The sequence below is a fragment of the Ixodes scapularis genome, unplaced genomic scaffold (assembly GCF_016920785.2).
Source record: "Ixodes scapularis isolate PalLabHiFi unplaced genomic scaffold, ASM1692078v2 PGA_scaffold5__190_contigs__length_132052651, whole genome shotgun sequence".
Taxonomy (NCBI): Eukaryota; Metazoa; Arthropoda; class Arachnida; order Ixodida; family Ixodidae; genus Ixodes; species Ixodes scapularis.
The window spans coordinates 130,612,318-130,628,953 of NW_024609880.1; the positions used below are offsets into that span (position 1 = coordinate 130,612,318).

Genomic DNA, 16,636 nt, shown 5'->3' on the forward strand with positions numbered 1-16,636 from the left:
ACGTGCACTCAAAAATAAACGATGCAGGGCCGAATGTTTAGCCTACCCCCAGGTGTACCTCTAGCGGTCCAAACCGAATGTCAATGTTTCATAACTAACGGTTATCTTATTCAAAAGTTATGGGTAATTTTTTGAGAACATCAATGGGGAAAAAGGGGCCCGTTCTTAGTAACTGTAGGGCCAATCAGCTCCATGTCCTAGACCTATAGAGGGCTCTGTCGGCCGCCATCTTCCCATCGAAAATTTAAAAAAAAAAGAATAATAATAACTTGTAATGTTTTAATAAGACAACGGTTTCTTCCGAAGCTTTAGTTCCTGGTTCGGACCGCTAGCGCTACATTTGGGTGCAGAATGAGCGTTCGGTCGTGTGTAGTTTGTTCTTGCAGTAGAAAAAAATTTATAAATATATATATATACGTTCAAAACGTAGAAGGCAAACAAGCGCATACACACAGAGTAGAAGCCTAAAGTCCCCTGCGCCCTCTCTAAGCTTCATTGTGGTAGACATAAGATGAGCAGACACGAAAAAACGGAAAAATTCATGACGTTTGCGAGGCTCGGCGTCGTTCGATTGGCCCCTCGACTCGTACCATCTGTTCCGCTTGGATTTTAAGCTGAAGCGAACTATACAGCTTTTTAACGAGGGCGCAGCCATCTTCAATGTCGTCACTTCTGGGATGCGTTAAGACATCGTTTTGATTTTCATCCCTCCACGCCGCTGGAAGGTGTTCACGAAAAATGCGCGATTGTTGCACATTCTTGTTTTGCCTCACCCATATTTTCTCGCATACTCCAGGTTGAAATGTATTATTTGTTCGTCTTACATACCAGATGCGGAACTCACGTGACTGAAAACGAAAGGAAACAAAAAAACTTGTATAGAATGGGGAGTGTTGTTGCCGCTCTAGAGTATAAAGTTGAGCGCGCGGAAAATCAGTGACGTCGCAAACGTCCCCTTGCACGTACGATTTCGTTCTATCATTGTGGCGAAGGGGTGTATCAGAGCATCAAGCTTTCCAATAAGCTTTAAGCGTACAATTAAAATAAAGGAGGACACTTAAGACCGCTTAAGTGTAGGAATGCGAAAGCATTCGTTCACGCAGCGCACTCCTACAAGCAGCGCGCCCCGCTATCCTCCGCAGAGGCAGCCGCCGGCCGGCCTCTGCGGCGGCTGCGCGCGTCACCTTTTTTAGCGCGAGGGGCCGCAGCGCCAGGAAGAGGGCTTCTCTGTGGGGTGGCGTTCCTTGGAACTATGACGCGTCGCAGTCATTTTAACTGCCGTTTCGCTCAGGGAGGGAATTCAGGAGCCGTTTTTCGCGGTTACAAACTTCCCACTGAGCTAAACAAAAAAAAAACAATTTATGCTTTCGCATAAAAAAAAAATAAAAAACATCTGAATCTTTATTGGTGAACGTTAAATCTGTGCGCCGCCGTGAGCTCATTTCTGCGATAGCCATCTAGGGAAAGTACGATTGCACGCATACGCTAAAGATGGCGTCACTGTCGTTTTATATGTATTAAGTGCACAGCACGGCGCTTCAGCTGCTGGCGTTAGGACGCGCCCCATCCCCCTTTTTTTTCGTACGTCATCCTGCTTCCGTTATTCGCCGCAATAGTTTTCCGCTCTACTTGCGGCATTCGTCGAGCCTCGCTGCCCGATGAACACGAACTGATCTTGGTGGCTGTAGAGCGAGGTTACATGCACTTTTAAAAAAATGGCAGTGATCTTTAGTTCTAAAGTCCTATAATGTAGAAATTACAGAGAAGAGGCAAGCGAGCTGGTGAACTTTCAACATTGTAAAACCCGAGACGCAGGATAAAAAGGAGAAGGAAAAAAGGGTCTGTGTTGTCCCCTTTTTTCTTCTCCTTTTTGTCCTACGTTTCGGGTTTTCCTATAATGTATGCATGTTAGTAAATGCGTTCACGTTAGCTTTATAAAAAAATTAAACGTTTCAGTACTCCTCTATAGCGAAGCAATAATAACAAAATCGATATGCAAATACCTAGGTGTAATATTTTCTGAAGACGGTTTATGGTTAACGCGAGTAGTGGAATTGGGAAGGCTGGAAGGCCTCTTAGTGTTTTACAACGTAGCTTCGTACATGGCAGTAGCCAGGTTAAAGAAACCGCATAAAAATCGTACATTATGCCGATTCCAGAATATGCTTTCCCTGTGTGGAATCCGGTTTACCGTGTTCATGCTGGTCAATTCACTAGAGCCCCACACATGTGTGGGGCTCGGTTTCTTTTGGAGGAGCGCCGTATAGACGTCTCTGACCCAACCTTTTTTTTTTTTATATATATAAACAAGTAGTAATTTTTACTTTATCAAACTTACACTCGCCAAATTATGTCTCACCGCGAACAGATAATTCTCGCAAAGTTCGACCGTACGCTGCAAAATGAAATATTTTTAAACGCTATTTTTGTGTGGGTGTGTGGTGTGGGTGCGTACCAGATTGGAGAGGAATTCATCACCAGGGGAAGTGGTGTGCCTCTAGCATACTGAGAATAGATGGATGGATGGATACGGCTGAACCCTTTGGATCGGGCGGTAGCTTACGCCACCTAGCCATTTTGTTTTACATTTAAGCTTAGAATATTTAAATGTGAAATCTATATTCACTCCGCAGTGCGAAGAAAATGAGGCTATGAAACCCCCTTGCCATCAGTAAATAAGAACATACCTAGTTTTCTCTCGATTTCTGCCACCATTCACTTAATCTTTGCTTGGTAATCTTATTCATTGTTAGCGCCATCTCTCGGCGGCCGTGCGAACTATCCAGCCTCCCGCCACCTTTGAAGCTTCGCACCGTCCCCGCTCCACCTGCATGTCGTTTTCCGCGCTAATTATGGACGATTAAAACAACGCGAACGAGACGAAGGACAACGGAAGACGTAGACAGACAGAGCGCTGACTCTCAACTGAATTTTATTGGAAAGCAACACATAAAATCGCCGGGATTAAATACGACGCAATCCTTATCACCTTTCATGCATTAAGTCTATCAGAGACGTGCCCACAGGAATACCAGTTCTTTATCAAACAGAGCGATCAAGGGCGCACTTGCACACACGTCATCTCCAGATATGTTGTACACCTCGGCAACATCCCTCGTTGTTTCCTGTCTGCCCCCACCCCCTTCCTCCCTCCTGTAGGATGACTGTGCCTTCTAACTTCGGTTCACAGCCACACCTACTTACAACGGATGGCGAGATTGACCGAGGGCGATGACCTCATTGAGAGCGCGTGGTCTCTTAGCCTATCATTTATACGTCGGCCAGACAGGCCTATGTATACTCTATTACACGAGAGGGTATCTGATAAACGGCACCCTCCTTACACTGAACAAACTGTTTTCTGTGTTTCTCCGTACATGCGTGCGCCCCGATCTACTCTCGCACACAGCCATCCCATCCCAACTTTGATGGAGCTGAGAACACCACCGGAACGTTATATCTCTGCGCCACTTTCTTTCGACTATTTATTTATTTATTCTGTTTGATGTGCCCACAAACAGCTCGAGGCCTTATTAGTGCGCACATATTACAAACAATAAAAGGACAGGTACAGACAAACAAACAGCAAAGACGCGATTTAGAAAAGGTAAAAGGAAATAAAGAAAACTAAGGAGAACAACAGAGCACAGATGTTTGTCAAGCGGCCAACAATGCTCTTCTAAAATTTCAGATGGGTGAAAACAATTCTAAATCACTTCTATCGCGATTATAAAGGAGCTGAGGGCGTGTCATCGGGGACAGGACACCAACTTTCTGCGGGCAGAAAAGAAATGAGAATTTGATACGCTTTTGAGGAACTGAAAGAAATCGCACTTAAAAGCAAAGGTGCATCAGTTGTAGCGTTCACTATCTTATACAAAAACGTCATGTCTCGCGTTAATCTTATTGTGTGCAAGGGTACCAGGTCAAACAGATTCAGTGAATATTCATAATCAATATAAATGCGCCTCCCAACCCATCTATCGTAAGCAATACGCACGAGACGACGCTGCATTTTTTCTAAAATACACGATTGAGTCGATCCAATAGGGTTTCACACGACTGAGCAGAACTCAAGTTAAGACAAAACAAAGGCGCGAAATAGACGAATCATGCTAGCGTAAGTACGAAAATGCCGCGTCATTCGGGAAATAACGCCTAGTGCCTGAAAAGAATCATTCACAACTTTCGAAACGTGCTCAGGAAACGAAAGGCGGGAATCAAACAGCACTCCCAGGTCACGAATAGTATCTGACCTCGCGATAGCTGAATCTAACATACTAGTACTCAATGCAGCTTGTCTTACGGGTAAAGGAACGTTATATCCTTGGTCTTACTGGGGTTAAGTGCCAAATTATTTTTCAAGCAGCAGTTTAGAACTGCCTGAACATCTTCTTGCATTATTAGGCAGACAGTCGTTGAATGAATTTCGCGATAAATTTTAACGTCAACTGGAAACTGCAACACCTTTCAATGCTGCGCACCGTCGTCTACCAAATCATTGACAAAAATGTTGAATAACAACTGTCCCAGACTGGACCCTTGAGGAATTCCAGTATGTAAAACACCACGAAGCAGAAAAACACTCTTCTTACAGCACTCTGTTAGGTCTTCCGCCAAGATAACTACACAGCCAACTGCAAAACGAGCTAGTCATGCCCAACGCTAAAAATTTGGCAAGCAACAACTTATGATCTACGAGATCAAAAGATCTAGAGCAATCGGAATAAATAGCATCAACTTGTCCACGGGACGTTACCTTAGGGTAGAGTGTGTTCCAAAAGTGATACAAGGTTTGTTTCCACTGAACACCCTTGACAAAAACCATGCTGGTTGAGACAAAGAGACCATATAAAATGAAAATAAATATGCTTATACATTGCCTTTTCAAATACTTTAGAAAAAGACCAAAAAAAGAGAAATCGGTCCGTAGTTATTAACTCATTCAGTGCGACCAGATTTAGGTATAGGTACAGAGCGCGACACTGTTAGCGCGAACATGCGAACGCCGGTTTTTCCAGTATTTCTTTTTGAAAGCAATTGGGGATGTCATCCAAGTTGTTATTGCTAAAGAAAGAGCTACTTTAGTTCTATATTGTAAGCGATAAAATGTCGTGCTCGCTAATACCATTCAGAAGTAAAATGCGAAAATGGGCCGATGTTGTGTTCGTGCTAACAGAGTCGCGATGTGTACAACTACTGCATTCTTCCATCCTTGAGGAAATAGATTGGCCTCTAAGGACATGTTAAAAAAACGTAGCAACACAGGGGCGAAAATATCCCTGCATCCCTTTACAACGAAAGCAGGAATTCCGTCCTCACCGCATGACTTTTTTGAAGCGAGCTTATTTATTGCGGAAAGCACATCTTCAAGCGTAACTACATGTAGTAACACAAGGGCAAAAATATCCCTGCATCCCTTTACAACGATAGCAGGAATTCCGTCCTCACCTCATGACTTTTTTGAAGCGAACTCATTTGTTGCGGAAAGCACACCTTCAAGCGCAAGGTCGCTTACATCATTTGTATGCAAGCTAGAACCACTGGCCTTACTTCACGGATTTTACTACCATACTTGTCCGGTGTCATTCCGGTGTATTGTTTATAGTTCAGTTATAAACCGTTGTGGTAGTGACGGCGTCCGGGGGAGGTGTATATAAGACGTAGAGGCAATAAAGTTTTTAGCTGAGTTTGAGACGTTGTCTGCCCCTTTTTCCTTCTACTTCACGTTTTTCCGTTTTTCAAACCACAGTCTCAGGTTTTCAATCATCATGTATACTTGTCCGGATGTTTCAGTGCCCTTTTTAGGTTGTCTGCCACTTCCACAAGAAGGCCGTACGGATACCCCCTTTAGTTAGACTATCTAATTGGATTGAAAAGACTCAGGCCTTTTTTAGGCAGGTTACGATCATGCCCTGCTTCACCATCTTGGAATGACTGGAATCGAATGGCGGCACTGTCCTCTTACGCCTGGGACGGTAAGACCGTCGTCTGTCAAAGTAAGCTTTTAGTATAGGAACCGTAAGCTCCCACCTAGTAGTTCTTTTGTAAATTTTACATGCCCTGAACATGGCCTGAACATCTGAATACCTCTAAGGTTTCATTTATGACGTCGCTTCTCAGCCTGTCGGAACCATGCCGGAACGTAATCATCTACGAACCGAAAGACTCTTGTTACTACTCTCTTAACACCCCTTTCTTGTCTTTATTGTTGCTGTCGTTTTGGTTGCTGCGGACAGAACCAACACAGATGTGTCATGGAGTCTTGACCAGCCATTAATAGAGTAATTGGGAGCTTTGTATATTGAGAGAATTTCAGAGCCCGCGGTAGATGGGTGGAGCGAGTCCTACCAATTCGCCACTCGGATAGTCTGAGTAAAACGTTACGTAAAACGAAACGTAAAACGTTTTTAAAAAGAAGAACAACGTAATCTGTATATTTACTTCGGTAGGTTTTTTTTTTAATTTGTTTATTGATTTCGCAGCGAGGTACAGCAGTAGACATTAGTGCGGCATCCCTTTCCCATAGCAGCGCTCTTCCCATAACCTCAAACATATGGGTCGCCATGTTTGAGGGTATACGGAAGAAGGTTGGCACAACGTCCGACAGATGAAGAGCGAACCTGAATAAGGTCTCTTCACTCTGCACCTCGCAATAGTGCCAAAGAGGCGCGGCGGGATTTTCTTGAATAATAAAAAAGAGTCAAATGCAGTGATTAAGGAGCCATCGTTTAAATTTGATTAGAAGACATTAAAGACACTTCCATTGAATGAAAGCAATGCAAGGTCATTCCTACCAGTCCTTCTAACGATTTCCCTCACCCGAACTTGCTGCAAACTACTAGAATATATTAGACTAAAGCATATAACAACATTTCTTGAGCAGAAGCAGTTCTCTCTCCTCAACAGCGTGGCCCTAGGAGCGGCCTCTTGACAGTCACTCAGCTTGTTGAAGCTGTGCATGACCCGGCTAACAATTTCACCTTTCTACTCGATGTTTCAAAAGCTTTCGACCGCGTTTCACACAGTCAATTAATTACTAAACTAAGACATGCCATAAGAGAGGGACCCATCGTCAGCTAGATAGAAAACCACCTGTCAAACCGTTCTTAATTCGTCCAATATTAGCAAGAGGTATCAGAGACCGTCAGTCATTTTCGGCGTCCCACACGGATTAAAAGGTTAAAAGGCACGAACTGAAACAGGACTAAAAAAACGCACGTACGACACGGACAGGCGCCAACTTCCGACGGATTTTTCTGCAGCCAGGAGTTACTCCTGGCTGCAGAATTTTCTCTCTGGGCACAGCCAATATGTTGTCCACCAAAACGCTCGCTCCTCCTTGCTTCCTATCCGCTACGGTGAACCTCAAGGTAGCGTACTTGGGCCAACCTTGTTCAACGTCTTCATCAATGACATTGCATCATGTATCTATCCTCCACACCTCTTCTTTACGCCGACGACCTCACACTTATTCATCCAGCTGCATCATCTTCAGACTACATATGCCTACGGGCAGACTTCACTTGCGTCCACCTCTGATCAGTAAACAATAAATTTTCCCTAAGCCTATCTACATGCACTACCATGAACATCACCGGATTGGGCCTGGCCTCGAAACCCGCAGCTTTATCGCTGAACGGTACTGAAGTCCCGCGACCCACGCACATCCGCCTCCTGGGCATCACTAGTGACCATCGTCTCGATTTTCGCCGCTACATACAAGGTGTCGTTTCCAAGGCTTCTGGCCTTCATTATCCGGACCTCAAGAGGAGCATGCCCCCACTTGCCAAGAGCATTCACACCTCATGGGAATGTTGTGCACCACAGATACCGCACAATCCACGAACTCCTTTGCGTGCTTCTCGTGGCACAGCGTGGCATCTTCTGTTTATTTATTTATTTTTTGACATCCATTATTCGGAGCAGTAAACACTACCGGCACGTCAAAGTGTAAAGCCACCTTTTTGCTTTTAATTGTGGGACAGATTATGATTGTACTAGCTGGTGTCACTGTGTCCTTTTTTTTTCAGCTTAATAACAAGGGTAATTGCTACCTGCCCCAAAAAATGATCAAGGGATCCCCCGCGCTGAAGACAAGGGTGTATTTATGGGTCAGGCCTGGGAGGGGCGGTAGGCATTCGGCTGGCGGCGGTGTGGGGAAGGGGGGGGGGGGGGGGAGTGTTATATATCAATGGTTTTATTTTAAAAAAGTTTACCTTGGGCAGCTGGGGGGGGGGGGGGGCAATCCGCTTCTGGTTTAAGACGGTTCACCTGTCCCATAAATCTTTCTTCCGCGACATGATGGAGAGACTTTGCCAGCGAGGCTATTATGAGGCACGGCACTATACCCCTTTTTACACGCCGGGAAGGACCCCTTTCTTTGTTCGGAGTTGATACTTCCAGCAGACATAGTCACTTTCAATTTCAAATGTAAGGCTTAAATCCAAAGAAACTGCAGCCTTCCCTTTGTCATAGTTTCATGAGTGAACTTCAATCCATGTGAATTCAAGGGGAACCAGTTTAGTACATCGTTGGTCATTTCTATGTCGTCATTAACAGACTTCGGAGCGAGCACCAACTAATCTTCTACATAACGACAAATTGTGAGCTTCCCCATTCTTATAATGTCGTAGCTTATTGCCTTATCACACTGAGCAAAAAAAAAAAAAGAAAAAAAAAATATATATATATATATATTTATATATGTCACAGAGTACAGGCGAGACACGGGAGCCGATACAAGTTCCTCGCCTTTGGACGTAAACACTCTCCCCAAAAGACAAAGGTAGATTTGACATTGCACAACAGCGGTTCAATGAAAGATTCCATATACATATTATAATTTTTTTTCGGGCAGAGGGGAGGGGGGGGGGGGGGGGGGGGGGGGGGGGGGGGGCTCAGCGTGATAAGGCTACAAGCAACGCCATTGTACAAATTCGTAAATTCACAATTTGGCGTTATGTAGATGATTACTTGGTGCTTGCTCCGAAGCCTGTTAGTGTCGACATGGAAATTATCAACATTGTACTAATCTGCTTCCTCTAGAATTCACATGGATTCAAGTTCACTCATAAAACTATGACAAAAGGAAGGCTGCGGTGTTTGGATTTGAGCCTCAACTTTAAAGGTGACCATGTCTGCTGGAGGTATCAACCGCGAACAATGAAAGGGGTCCCTGCCAATGAATTTTACTCATTCTAAACTTATAAAAAGGGTTATATTGTCGGGCCTAATGAGAGCCTCGCTGGCAAAGTCTTCCAATCATATCGCGGAAAAGAGCTTTTCAGGGCAAGTCCTCCCCCAAAAACGCTACCTCCCCCAAAAACGATCGGTTTTTGGGGGAGGTAGCGTTTTTGGGGGAGGACCTGCCCTGAAAAGCTAACCAAGCTGAAAAAAAGAGAGGACATAATGACTCCAGCTAGAAACAAAACGAGACCGGCGTTAATCCCGTAAATTCATAGTATCCCACAATTAAAAAAAGAAGAAAAAAAAGAGTGGCTTTTAGGTGCCGGTATACAGTGTTTGCTGCTCCAAATAAGCTGTCTAATCTATGTTCAAAAATAAATAAAGAGTGAGGTGATGGCAAGCTGTGCCACAAGAAGCACGCAAAGCAGTTCGTAGATTGTGCGCAATCTGTGCTGTACAACATTCCCATGTGTTGTGGAAAATCGTATGTTAGGCCGTTAGGCAGACGGGAGGGCAAGGGAACATGCATGCTCATTAGGACATTCCCCGTCGGCCAATCTGGCAGTGCGCTGCGATAGGTGCCCATGCGAGCCCGGAGTTGGGAAGAACAACCACTCCCGGGGAGTCCCGCAGACAAAACCGGCCGAGAAATTGTTGAGGCATTTTGCATTAGAGGGCAAGCAGAGACCACGTCCGTCAGTGCGCCGTCACTGCACCTGGGAAGTAAAGGGCTTTTTGTTTCTACGCGAGCAGCCAGATAGGCGATATTAATAGCAAGTTTCCTTTCAATCAACCTTCAGTTTTAAGTACGCCACGCCTTTGTCTACTTCTTCGTCCCTGTTTGTTCGGCGCTTCCGTCCAGCATTTCATGCTTTAAAAAGAATTTCGCGCATGCGCAGCAGTCACAGCGCATGCGGACAAGAGGGCTGGTTATTCGAACCATGCGTTGATGTGTGCGCAGCTTCAGGGGCATTGCACCGTCGCACCACGCGGGAAAGGAGAAAGTGGACCGGGGGCGATTGGGGCCGCCGTTGGAGCGAGTATCCTGCCTGTCGAAACGCCCGGGAGGTGTCGTCACCGGCCAAGTGTCGCACTGGTTAGACAAAAAGTGGACCGCAATCACGGCGTCGAGACCCGTGCACGGGTAAGGCGCGTGACTGAGATACGCAGATGCGTCCTCTTTCCAAATCGTACTGGTTCTCATGCGGATCGCTTTCTTTCTGGAGGCACGCGTCAGCTATCATGCGCTCAGAAACCGAGGGAGAGGAGGAGACGTCGGAACGCCGAGCTCCGATTGGTAGGATTAGTGGGTAGACCCAAAGCTAGCTGCCCTTGTCTCCGGCGCACTTGTCGAACGCTCCGGGGTTCGGCTCTCGCGTTCTAACGCGTTCGACGTGTACAGTGGAGACAAGGGTCTACCCACAGTTTACCAAGCATTCCGAGTCGGCGTCCTGACGTTCCCGTGCTTTCTCGTTTTCTCCTCTCCATCAGTTCCTCGGTGCATACATGGTTTCACCGTAAGCAAGAGCGCAGGCTAGAAGGCGTACGAACTGAAGCCTTTAGCACCAACACCGACACACACACTCAATGAAATCGCGAGGTACCTTGCGCTACATTCGCCGATATAATAGCAGACCCCGACAAGATGACGAGTGCCGTGACGCTGCACTTTTTGTGCTCTTTTTCTTGGTCGTCTGCTCGTCGACTCTACTCCGTTTCACTTCCGACCGCGGTCAACGCTTCGATCCGATGAAGCCGCGCCAAAAGTGCACGACGCTCGCTCTTTTTCGGGGTTTGCTGGGACCGGTTAAAGCAATCGGGCATAAAAAGCATCGCGGAGGATTCGCCGTACCTGATTGGTTTAGTTCGTAACAGCAAACGCACAAAAGCGATGAGCGCCTTGACGATTCACTTGCGGCGTCCTCAGACACTTAATTTTTAAAAAAAAGGTACTAAGAAAACACAAAACACAAGACATTGCACCGTGTTAAGGGCTTGAATTGAGCTAGTTGGCTCATACTTCGTATTGGTCAGCTTGCACCTGTGTAGAGAGACGGAGAATTAAAAGGAGAGAAGACGCCAGCTGACTATCGACTTGCTTTGGTGAAGAAACTGTCTTCTCTCCTTTAAATTCTTCCTCTTTCTACACAGGGGCAAGCTGACCAATACGGAGCATGTACCAACTAGCTCAATTCGAGCCCTTAACACAGTTTATTTCTAGGCACTTGAGCCCCTCTTTTCTCCGTTTAAAAAACTAAAAGAAAAAAAAACGCAAAGTTGCTTTACTAAAGCAAGTTGATAGTCAGCTGGTCTCTTCTCTCCTTTTAAATTATTTCTCTCCCCGCACAGGTGCAAGCTGACCAATACGAAGGCATTAGAACTTGGAACGAGTAAAATAATCTAGAAAAGGCGGAACAAGAATGAGACACTCGTGTTTAAAACGCGAGCTTCTCCCACTGGTGTGACCAGAGCAAAGCGATGTCTTCTCGCATACCGGAAGTTCCGCGACTCAAGACGGCTCCGAGTTGGACTCGACCCGAGACCGTTCCGCGCAACAATATACAAAGAAAATTAAGGAAGAAAGCGAGCGTTCGAAGATCGCCTCAAAGTTCGTATCTATCGAAGGAACGAGCCCTGTACAAAAATATGGGCCAGGCCATCCATCGTGGCAGCTGTGCCAGTTATCCGAGGGCGGCCGATGTTTTCGCTGCGCACTTTTAGCTGCGTCAGCGTGACGAGCGCTGCGTTAGCGTATATACGACCTGAATTTTGTTCAGCCACTGCGTCATCGAGCTTTTGGCTTCCAACTCGGGTCCAGCCACGCCCTAGATTGAAACGGTATCAAAAAAACGTGGCCCCCGCCAATGGTGACTGTTGTCTTCTAATGCGGATTCTTGGGCGAGTTGGTACTGAAACTTGGAGAACGCAATAGCGCATTGTGTTGTCTCGTTCCTACTCTTCGTCCCTGTCGTGAAGCGCTATTATGTTCTCCAAGTTGTCTTCTAAACAGGTATACTTCCCATTAGTCAACACGAGAGTAAATAAGCGAACACGTTTCGCGGCTTCGATCCCCAAAAGAATGGAGATTCACGACGTGTTCTTCTCTGCCTCCGTTTCGAGTTTCAGTATGTCGGCATTCAACATCTCAAAGGTTTTCCAATGTACAGTATATCATAATCAGAAGCGAGACGCGTACTGTCTTTGCTCTGAGAGGTCATTGATCCTGTGAAGCGGAAGCGCTTTCGCGGACAGCCACTGCCTCGAATTGAGAAACGGATTGCATACGGAGCTGCACGTATCAGAAACTTTTGTCACAGAAAGAAGTACAATGTCGACCGTGAGCATCACACAGATACGTAAGGCTGCTAAGAGGGTTTGTTTATCAAGAACGAGACTCTTCGATTCAAATCTCCTATACACGGAAAAGCGACGATCCCACTTTCATTTGTTATCGCCGCTTTAATGAACAACGGCAACTCAGAATAAAAAAAAAAAAAGTAGAAAGAAAAAAAAGTACGGACGTTAAAGAAAGTTTTTGACCATTAGTGTTTTTCCTTCTTGCCATTCGTCCAGGTGATTGCATGAACTGTCAGAAAGCGCTGGTGAACCATTAGCAGACGCAGATCCATTTGGAACGAAAAACAAGCCGAGGTAAATAAGGGGGCGCGCGGCGCAGCCGCCCATGCGCAATTTATTGAGACAAACCTCGGGGAAAGGGCGCGCGGAGCCGGTGTCCAGCACACGCCCGGCGTCCTCGATGTATTCACAAGTCCAGCACTCGGCCGACGAAGAGCAGCAGCCCCGAAGGACCGTGGCGCAGGGCAAACACGAAGGGCCTGTCGACGGAGAAGCGGGGCGTCCCGATGCGGCTCACGATGACCGCCACCGTGGACGCGCTCGCCTGCGTGCCCTTCTCGTCCACATCCAGGGCCGCCTCGTGGTGGACGTCCTCGACGAAGAGGCCGCCGTCGGGCTGCATGCCGCTCAGGTTCGCCTCGTGCTCGGCGAACAGGGCGCGCACCCCCATCTGCTGCAGGGCGTCCTTCAGGTCCAGACTGCTGTGCAGCGACAGCTGAGGCAGTTCCAGCTCCAGGGAGCGCAGTTCCGCCGGCGGAGCCATCAAGAGCTCCTGCAGTCGATGCTCCAGGTCCTGCAGGTCCCTCTGCAGCCGGTTGCGCGGAAGGACGATGACCAGGCTGCTGTCCCCGGTGTAAGGCAGCTCGAGCACGTAGGCTGCGCCGTCGTATGACAGCCTGAACTTGCCCTTGGCGGCCATCATGCGGACGGGCGTGTTCTTCGTGGCGCCCCTGAAGACTCCGTCGAACGTGTCGTTCGGGCTGAACGCCTTGGCCCAGACGCCCTTGAAGTGGACGGCGTTGAGGAGCAGCAGCTTGCTCAGCGGGTCCGGGGATCGCCTCAGAGCGTCGCGGATGCGGCCGCCGGTCAGCCTCGACACCTCGCCGTTCACACGGTTCAGGAGCTCGTCGGCGCGCGAGAAGTCCACTTGCATGACGCCGCCGTCGTCCAGGTACCGGTCCAGGCTGGCCAGGTACTCGGCAGACACCGGGTCGCCGACGCGGGTGAGGGCCATGCTCGTGGTCGCCAGTTCGTCCGACTTGCCCAACTGCTGGGCCTGCCGTCGCTGCGCTGCCAGGGCGACGTCGGCGTCCCCGATGCTGTCGAGCGTCAGGGCCCGGGATAGCTCGGACGCCGTCTCGTTGCGGGCGCCCAGGAGGACCATCGTCAAGACCCTGCTCAGGCTCCACGGGGAGAAGAAAAGGTTTCCGTCGCTACCGTTGGCGAGCGTCGTATACAGGGTCAGCCCGAAGTCGTTGCTGGCGCGGACGACGCCGCCGTAGGACGGGTCCTCGAGCTCGTTAGGCTCGGCGATGACGCAGCAGGAGCAAGCGAGGGCCAGGAGCGCCGGGAACCACATGGTGCCGCCTTGGCCGCGGTCTGCGCTGTGACGAGGAAAGAGCCGCCGACGTTGCAGCCGCCGCCTGCGTATCAGAAGGCCCCAGTGGCGAGAACGGTGTCAGCGCGGGCCGCCGGCCCCGTTAGCCAGAGCGGCACGGTTCAAGAGCGGGTCACGCGGCGGTCGTCCCGACAGCGCGGCGAGGGCTCGCCTCTCAATCGGCGGGGACGGCGCAGTACGTGCTTCTAAATGTCACAATCAAACGGCGCGCGGAATAGCGACGGCACGCCGACTTCGACATCTCTTGCCTGAGGACCGAACCGAATGGGGGGGCTTCTGAGCGCCGCCAGATTCCTCCCAGAGAGGGGTTAGGTAATTTGTCTCGCAAACCGGCAGGGTCTTTTTACCCAGACGAGGGGCGCGCAGCCCACCGTACCTGCTCGCTCGCTGAGCGAGCCGTATATACTCGGGTCACCTGTGGCTGCTGGAGCGACCCGCTGGGGCCCCCCACCGGAAGCGCTGGCAGGCATTGCCCCCCGTTGGGCAAAGTTCGGGAACTACCCGTACGCGGCCGGGGCGATAGCCGATTGACGACGTCCGGACGCGACTCACGGGCCGACGCGAACACGTCGAAGAAATAACTTATATAAATCTATACGCGGGGCCAGTACGCCCACGCGATGATGGCAGAGCCGAGTCCCACGCCGAGAGCGCTTTCCGAAGTTGACAGGAAGGAAATGAAAACGTAGTATAGGCTCCTTGCATTGACGTCACATCGCACACATTTGCACACCAAGTAAAAGGAGGAGAGGGAAGCTGCTTTTGTAAGAATTTTGAGTGACCGGTTAATCTTCTATAATCTTCTGGGAGGAGAATAGCGACGCCTGTGCAAATCCGGAAGGCACAAAGGAGGGTCCTGATAAGAGGGGAGCTCCTTCTTCCCCTCTTCTCTGGAGGGTATCGGAAATGACGTCATGTGCAAGGAGCCTATAGTATACCTGAGATGAGTCGACGCTGGGCGTGATTTCCGGGTGAACTTGACGGGTGTTTCGGGACCTACGCTCTGGTGGTCCGCTGACTCGGCGTTTTCGTGGAGACACGGCGTCTGTCCTGGCCGCTGCCCATGTCCACTGGCCCTTACGCGGAAGGCGCGTGAATGAAGCTGCGTGCGCAGCAGCGGCAGGTAGCGGTGTGGCGAGGCAAGAAGAGCGCTCGAGCGGCAACGTCTCTGCGTGGCGGCGGAGGCCGGACAGTCGCTGCGGCCTCGGAGTGCTGGGAGAGGGCGAGTTTCCGCGTGAACGGGGCAGCTCTGTTTACACGCTGAGCGGCTGCTGCCTGCCGCCGAGCGCTGCTAGTGCGGCTTCCGCGGACTTGTTGTGGGCACACTTGTCCCGTTTCAAGTACCATAGCCTATGCAAGTACGCGTTACTTAAAGCGAGAACCTAGCTGCTGCTTTTTTTTTTTTTATAGCTTACTAAAGACTATGTTTTTTACATGAAAGAACCAGTAACGTTTTGTTTTTTCTTTGTTTTTTACATGAAGGAACCAGCAACGTTTTTTTGTTACTTTTTGATTGAGTAACGTTTTTTAACGTTTTAACGATTGAGTAACTATTTCAGTAACGTGTATTCCATGTCCGCTTGGTTAGGTGCACGCGCCGAAAAGCGCAATGAGTTCGAGGACAGCGGACGTGGCATCGGTGTCCTTTTTTGCCAATGGCTTAGGTGCAACAGTCACTGGTGCGCTGAACCTCCGAGAATGCGAATACGCCAGGCAAGCTCGCCAGCAGAAGCTGGGTGTGATAACTTATCGGGTCGTCGTCAGTGAAAAGAAGCCGTGATAACTTATACGGTAGTTGTCAGTGAAAGGAAGCCGTGATAACTTATCGGGTCGTTGTCCGTGAAAAAAGCCGAACATCACTGTCCTTCAGCGAGCTTTTTTTTTTTTTTTTTTTTTTTTTTTTTTGTAGTAGTCGTCTTGTTTTGGGGTTGATAAGGAAATCGGGACCGCTACGATCGCTCGCAAATTTCCTCGGTTGTGCTAGCTGGGGAGGCGCAGTATAGCCTACCAGGTAGATCATTCGTTCCGGTATTAAAGGAATACTCCGGTGATTTTTTTGAAGTACCCCAACTAGCTATATTTTCTGAATGCCCGGTGTTTACCCTTTCCGGTATGGTAGTTAGTATCGTGAAATTCATAATAGTTATTGCGAAATCGTCAAATGAAAATGATGCAAAAACCAACATTCAAATATACGTGCACTTTTCAGTGCCGCGAGGTCAGTGGAAGGCAGGCCTGGCAGTCGAGCAAGCAGTCTAAAAGATAAACTATGCCAAGCACTTGATCCGTGCTGGTGCGCGAGCGAGCGAGCTTCCACAGCGTTACACCATGAAACTTCTTCAAATCAGTTGGGAACAAAGTCTACTCTCCAAAGAGTGAACCCCTGCACTTCCGCTGGCGTCACTTTTTCGTTGTTTCCACTAGAGACTTTCAGTTCGAAAAATGCGGTGAGGATCGAAACTGTATATTCAA

At 48.6% G+C, this 16,636-nt stretch overlaps 1 protein-coding gene across 1 annotated transcript; it reads right to left on the reverse strand.

Annotated features, from left to right (window-relative positions):
- Nucleotides 1–12,841: 12,841 nt before the first annotated feature.
- LOC8028843 (leukocyte elastase inhibitor A) lies at nt 12,842–15,872 on the reverse strand. The gene is made up of 2 exons (XM_029978268.4): nt 15,103–15,872; nt 12,842–14,189 (listed from the first exon to the last, which is right to left on the reverse strand). The coding sequence occupies exon 2, from the start codon at nt 14,123–14,125 to the stop codon at nt 12,953–12,955; it is 1,173 nt and encodes a 390-aa protein (XP_029834128.2). The 5' UTR covers nt 14,126–14,189; nt 15,103–15,872; the 3' UTR covers nt 12,842–12,952.
- Between the last annotated feature and the right edge of the window lie 764 nt (nt 15,873–16,636).